General features: G+C 42.0%; 1 protein-coding gene across 1 annotated transcript in view; it reads right to left on the bottom strand.

The window, feature by feature from the left end:
* The window catches only part of BOK (BCL2-related ovarian killer), a 16318-nt gene extending 14644 nt beyond the window's left edge, over positions 1-1674 (bottom strand). Inside the window, exon 1 of the mRNA XM_010137279.1 lies at positions 1396-1674. Coding sequence (XP_010135581.1) covers positions 1396-1618 — 223 coding nt within the window. The 5' untranslated portion in view covers positions 1619-1674. The remainder of the gene's footprint in view (positions 1-1395) is intronic.
* Between the last annotated feature and the right edge of the window lie 4312 nt (positions 1675-5986).

The following is a 5986-nucleotide window of genomic DNA, read 5'->3' as shown; positions in this document are numbered from 1 at the left end:
AACAAACAGGACAAAAAGAACTCTCCATCCTAATAAAGAGGACTGCTCGCCCTTCCTGTTGGGGGGTACCACATGGCACTCTCCAGACAGATTTGCACAGAGAAGACACCAAGTTCCTGGGACTATCAGCCAAATCTTTCCATCTGGACACAAATAAGTAACAGGAGAGTCATCCAGGAGACGCCTTCAGATCCAGTCTGCCATCTGCTTGCCCTTTAAAATGATCCTGGCCATCCACAGAAGATGTTATTGAAAGCAAACAAATCTTAACCTCCAACCCAGGCAGAGAAGAAATGAAGGACAAAGAGGCATCGATATTGACAAAAGAACAAACAAACAAACAAAAAACCCTAAAGACCAAAAAACTACTGGAAATAAAAGTAGAACTTAAGTCACCATAGAAGAGAAAAAGTGAAAAAGAATGATTGAAAAAAAATGTCAGTTAAAAGAAACACAGCTATGCCCTAAAAAGATGTTTAGGGTAGTATCAAACAGAAGTAGAAAGAAAGTGGAGAAAGTAGGGAGACCAACTTGGTTCTGAGTTTGTTACGCCTAGCTATCAGTTACTTCACCAAACTTACTTGAACTTTGGTATAATTAAATCAGGTGGAAATGCTAGTGGTAGTCTCCAAGCCAGATGTGAACTAATACACCAGCCTGCAGGCAAAGAGCAATATTGGAAGAAACTTCCAAGAACGAGAGTATTGTGATCCCAAAAGATATGCCAGTCAACATCATCCAATGCCTCCTTGCTCCAACAAAAAGCAAGAAAACTCATGTCTTGCTGAATGATTAAGGTAGGCAACGGAAAATTAAACACACTGTCAACATACTGTCATTGAAAATTGATCTCCACCACACATGGTCTAAGCATCTATCCCCAAATTAAACATCCTTGCAGCTGGGTGAGCAACTGATGAAGCCCAGCTCTAGAGGTAGCAGTACTCTACTAGATGCCAGCTTGGGTCACATCACAGCAGCCAAGTCACCTGCATCTGAAGAAAACACTGGAAGACCTGTTAAAGTGCCATGCTGAGAAAGTCTGCTGAAACTCCTCTGAAAACTGTTACACAGCTGGAGTCTTACACAGATAAAACTAGTTTGCAGTGGGCTTTCTTGGACTGCATCATGCTTTTAAGTTGTGGTAAGTCCTCAGAAAAAAACAGCTCTCAGAAACACTGTGCTGAGCAGTGCTCCAAGGCACTGAGGAAATGCAAGTAAAGGAGTTGTTTAGGAAAGGTCGTCAAAACCAAATCTAAATGCACAAAGCAGAGAAGAAAAACCTCTATATCATCATATGAAAAACCTCTTGGCACTCATCAGTTCCAGAAACCTTAATCTAGTCTGAATTGCTCCATATGGTTTCAGCTGCGACCCATACCCACATGGACTTACCTAGTCGCAGCAGTATGGTGGACACCTCAGCCAGCTTACCACCAGGCACTGGTGCATTGTACTCAGGTTTGCTCCAGCTGACACCTGCTCGAATTAGCCTCGAATTTATGTAGTCTCTGCAGAGAGCCTTGGCTTGGGACACAAGCTCCTTGTCAGTGGGAGACCTATCAAAAACTTCCATTACCTCTGCAGCAAAGACTGAAGAACGGCGTAGCACTTCCATCCTTGGCTAATGAAGCCACACGTCAGCATACACTAAAGGCTGACCCGATGCCTTAGATGAGAATCTGTAGGAGCCACGCAGATCCTCTGGTCTCTTAGTTTGTCACAGCTCCCAGCAGCTATTCTCAAAAGGATAGTTTTTCATTTTACCTGGTGAATAAAAGTATCAGTAAGTCCTCTAGCATTGCAAAGATGTAAATCAGAAGCCCAAGTATTACACCTTACAGTTAAGCTAAAGTCGGTGGCATCATATTTGCAAAACATCTGTCTTGGTGCATCTTACAGGTAAGGGACAAAGTCTTCCATCTTCCAGCAACTCTGACTTCGGCAGCACAATACACAGAAGGGCTGCAGTTTTCATCCATCAAGGTGTTTCCCCTCTTTTCCAGTTCAAATTCAGCAGTTCTTCAGAGACTAGATGGTCAGAGCGTGGAAACAATTCATAGAATGTGTAGACAACCTCAGCTTCTTTCAGTTAAACTGGAAAAAATCTGAACTCCAAATACCAGCTACAGTAAGTTCAACCATTTGTCAACAGACATTCCAGCTCAGTAGGTCATGGATCTTTCTGAAGAAATGGCATTATTGCAAGAACAGGGGTACAGAAGCATTTGAAATGTCTTGATGGATACAATTTACCGCATTCTCAGTTTAAGTTTTGGTTCTGCCACTCTTTTTATCTTTTTTTTTTCCCCCCCAAAGCAATATACATACTACTCAAAAAGCTTTAGCAACAGCAGAGAGAGCAAAACAGAAAACCAGATTTTAAAAAACTTTCAGATGTGAATGCCTAAAGAGAAAATTCCAAATTTCAGAGGCACCTGAATTAATCTGTTGATCTGATTTTTTAATCCAGTGCTGCTTTTGAAGTCAGTCAGACCAGTCTTTATCCAAATGTTCATAAACGTATTTTTTAGCCCCCAGTTTTAGACATCTACCTTCAATAATGATTTTTAAACTAAATAAAACCAGTTATTTTTGTTTGTCCCAATGAAAAATACATTTACCTCTCATGTTGCACTTTCCCTCCCTCAGTGATTTCTTTTTGGGTTTGGTTTCACGTTGCTTTGGAAGATCTGCATTAGAGAACACCTGGTTTAGGGTTCGCAGGATACTTTCACACTTCTCCTCTGGAGAGCACCAGCCTTCTCTGCCGTATTGTCCGCAGGGCTCACGCCAGTGTCGTCTTCCCCATCTCTGTCTCGGCTGCTTTTAAGGGACCCAGGCAGCGGAGGAAAGCTTCTAGCTTCAGCCTTGAAAGGAAGATGAAATAACCAGGAGGTGGAGTTGTTATAGCCAGAGAGCAACGCTTTCTCCTCCCCTTTCTTCTCTCTTAAGGAGGTTCTCAGTTGTTCTAATGTGAGAGCACAGGGACTTAGCTCAAGGGGTTCATTCCTCTTTGGGGAGAGGGTAGGAGCGTCATTTCCAGACCAGGTTACCCCATGTAACAGACAGCGATAAATGCACTGCTGAAATAGAAATAGCTTCTGGTGAATTTCTGCAGCAGCTTTTGCAGAACTGTTGTTGGCCAGTCATTTTCAGACAGTAGCCAAGGCAGGGAACTGCAGCTTATTATACTTCAGCAGTGGACTAGTCATATAAGTGCAATCCGGAATGATGGAGGTGATTAACAAAGAGAGCTGTAGCTCGCGGCTAAACCAAGCAGTGCTTGCATTCCCACAAACTACAATTAGTTTGGTTAAAAAAAATTAAGTGGTTTTGCTGATAGAAAATAGTTTGTTCAGAATGAAGTATTTTGCAGGAAAATGTCCGTTTCATCTCAGTGTGTTAAGAAAACTAACACATAAAATTTCAGAAAAACATTTCAATTAATTCCGATTACTTAGAAACTAGTTCAATTACTTAGAAATCAATTTCAACACCAACTTCTTGTTGCAGCTTTATCATATCGATGACACAACACTCAACTTTCTTCCTTCTGTGTATGATACCAATTCAATTCAATAGGCCACATACAAATATTGGCTTTTTGTGTTTCGATTTGAAACAAAATAAATTTCAGAAATAGAAGTTTCCTGCAGACAAGAAATTTTACCAGCCCAAACACAAATTCTCCCCAAGAAATAACAATTTGTAGGTGGGTACGTGGCATGTTCGAAATACAGCCTTTCCAAAAGGAAGTCAGAAGCAAGAAGTAACCGTTGTCATCTTTTTCTTGTCACCTTTGAGAAAAGAGAGAGGCAAGCACACCTCTCCAAGGAGTTGAACACAAAAAACCGCAAGCACAACCTGCACCACTGCCAGTCTCAGAATTAACTGATAAAAAGGAGCAAATGAACTGCATGAAAAAGGCTTATTATATGATGTATCAAATACTCTGGCCAGCATCCAACTCACAACTCACAAGCTTAACACAGAACATATGTTTTGGTCTGCCATTAACTGGATTGCTGGAGACTGCTTTGCCGCATTGGGAAGGGGGCTGCGGTAAATCTTCTTGCCCCTGCAGTGACAGATTCTCTTTCTGACCTGGCTTCTAGGAAAGGAGCAGGGTTAAGGGGAGGTATGTAGCAGTAGTCAGCTGGGGACCCCAGCTTAGCTTAATATAATCACGTTATCATGGCAATAGTGACTGTGCATTTCCAGCACCAGAATTATTTGCTCAAAGATTCTCTCAGAAAATTATTTTTATCCATGAACCTTCCTCAAATTTAAATATAGTGGTTATATTCAGAGGTCCATCCCATAGAAGCTGAAATCAAGAGTTCAGAGATCCTGTGCTGCTGCTCATCCCTAACCTGCTCCTTCTCTACAGAGTGTACCTGGTGGTCTCTTGAAAAAAAAATCATATTTTTGGCTTTGCAAGTCTGATGGATTAAAAAACATTTAAAATTCTGTATTAGCTTCCTGCAGCAGCTGACTGCTTGAAACAGTAGTCTATTTAAACTGTCCGTATTCAGTAAGGCTCTGAAACAAATATGAATGCTTAAATATCAGTATTGCTTAACTAATGATAATGTTTCCCAGAATTCTGGCAAATATGCAAGAGTCACAGTACCTCCCAGCTCTCTGCAGATGCCAAACCCATCCCACGTGTTCCCTGCCCGACTGTCACAGTAGGCAGCACACCCTCAACTTCCACCCTGCTGCAAAAACACAAAAACTAGAAATGTGAAGGCTGAGTATAATAAACCAAACTTTGTATAAAAAAGCCCAGCAGTGCATGGTATTCTACCTATATGATTTACACACTAAAGATACAGCTTCACACTGAAAGATACCTCTATAAATAAAAATAGATGAAACCACAGCATACAGTGCTCCGCTGCCCACAGAAGAGCAGGGTGTTACAATCCAACGAGCTTCCAGTGTAATCAGAGCCCCTTTTTCCACACAGTGTTTAGGCTACAACACATAAAGGCTAGATTTATACTGGAAAAACCCTTGTGAAAAAGGACTATCAGGAAACAGCGCAGGACCAACTTGTATTGCCCCAAACCACCTTCCCAGTGTAGATATTATTGGCATGACAGTTTTCTGGCTGGAACAACAGTATGCATATCACAGCTCCTGCCTGTCTCACACGGTGTGACCGAAAAAACTTGGAGCCTGCATTTAGTAAAACCAGGGGACCACAGCGATATGACTGCATTTTATAAGTATGTCAAGTTGAAACAAACCCTAGAGAAACCACATCAGCAAGAACACAGCAATAGTCTAAAGGTGGACAGCTTATGCTCAATATTAAATAGTTTAACCATTAGAGAAGAAAGTCTCTGCAAGGGTCAGAAGCAAAATAGCTAGCTAATTCTGAGCAACAAGCAACAAGCTTATGAAGGGGTCTACCTGATACAGTTTCCTGCAATTGAGTGCCCTAGATCATTTCCAGCTTTGTGTTCACACAGCTTGGTTTCTATCAGAGGTATTGTTTTGGTTCACCTCAGAGAGCCAATCCCAGCCACTTCACAGAGTCTACAACAATTCCAGCAGAAACTACACATGGAAACACATAGGTCCGATGTTCTAAAACATCTGCAGAGTAAGGGCTCAGAGAAGCAAAGGGATGCCAGAGTCACACAGTTCATAGCCAGAGAGACTAGGGAACAAACCCACTAGCTCCCGCCTTCAGAGAGAAAGTGCTCCAGCAAAATACTGGCACTGTAACCAGACCAAAGGCTCCTACCAAACCATCCTTGAATATTCTTCTGCATTATATAAGGGATATGGGTCAGCCAAAGTCAGGACCCTGGATTTTAGGAGAGCAAAATTTCAGCTCTTCAAGGAGTTAGTCAAGAGGACCCACCGGGCAACTGCCCTTGAGGGCCAAGGGAGCAGAACAGAGCTGGCAGATTTTTAAGGACACTTTCCATAGAGAATAAGAGCTCTCGATCCCCAGATGTAAGAAATC

This window comes from Buceros rhinoceros, unplaced genomic scaffold (genome assembly GCF_000710305.1).
Source record: "Buceros rhinoceros silvestris isolate BGI_N320 unplaced genomic scaffold, ASM71030v1 scaffold24885, whole genome shotgun sequence".
NCBI lineage: Eukaryota > Metazoa > Chordata > Aves > Bucerotiformes > Bucerotidae > Buceros > Buceros rhinoceros.
This window is presented reverse-complemented; position numbering and strand designations above follow the sequence as displayed.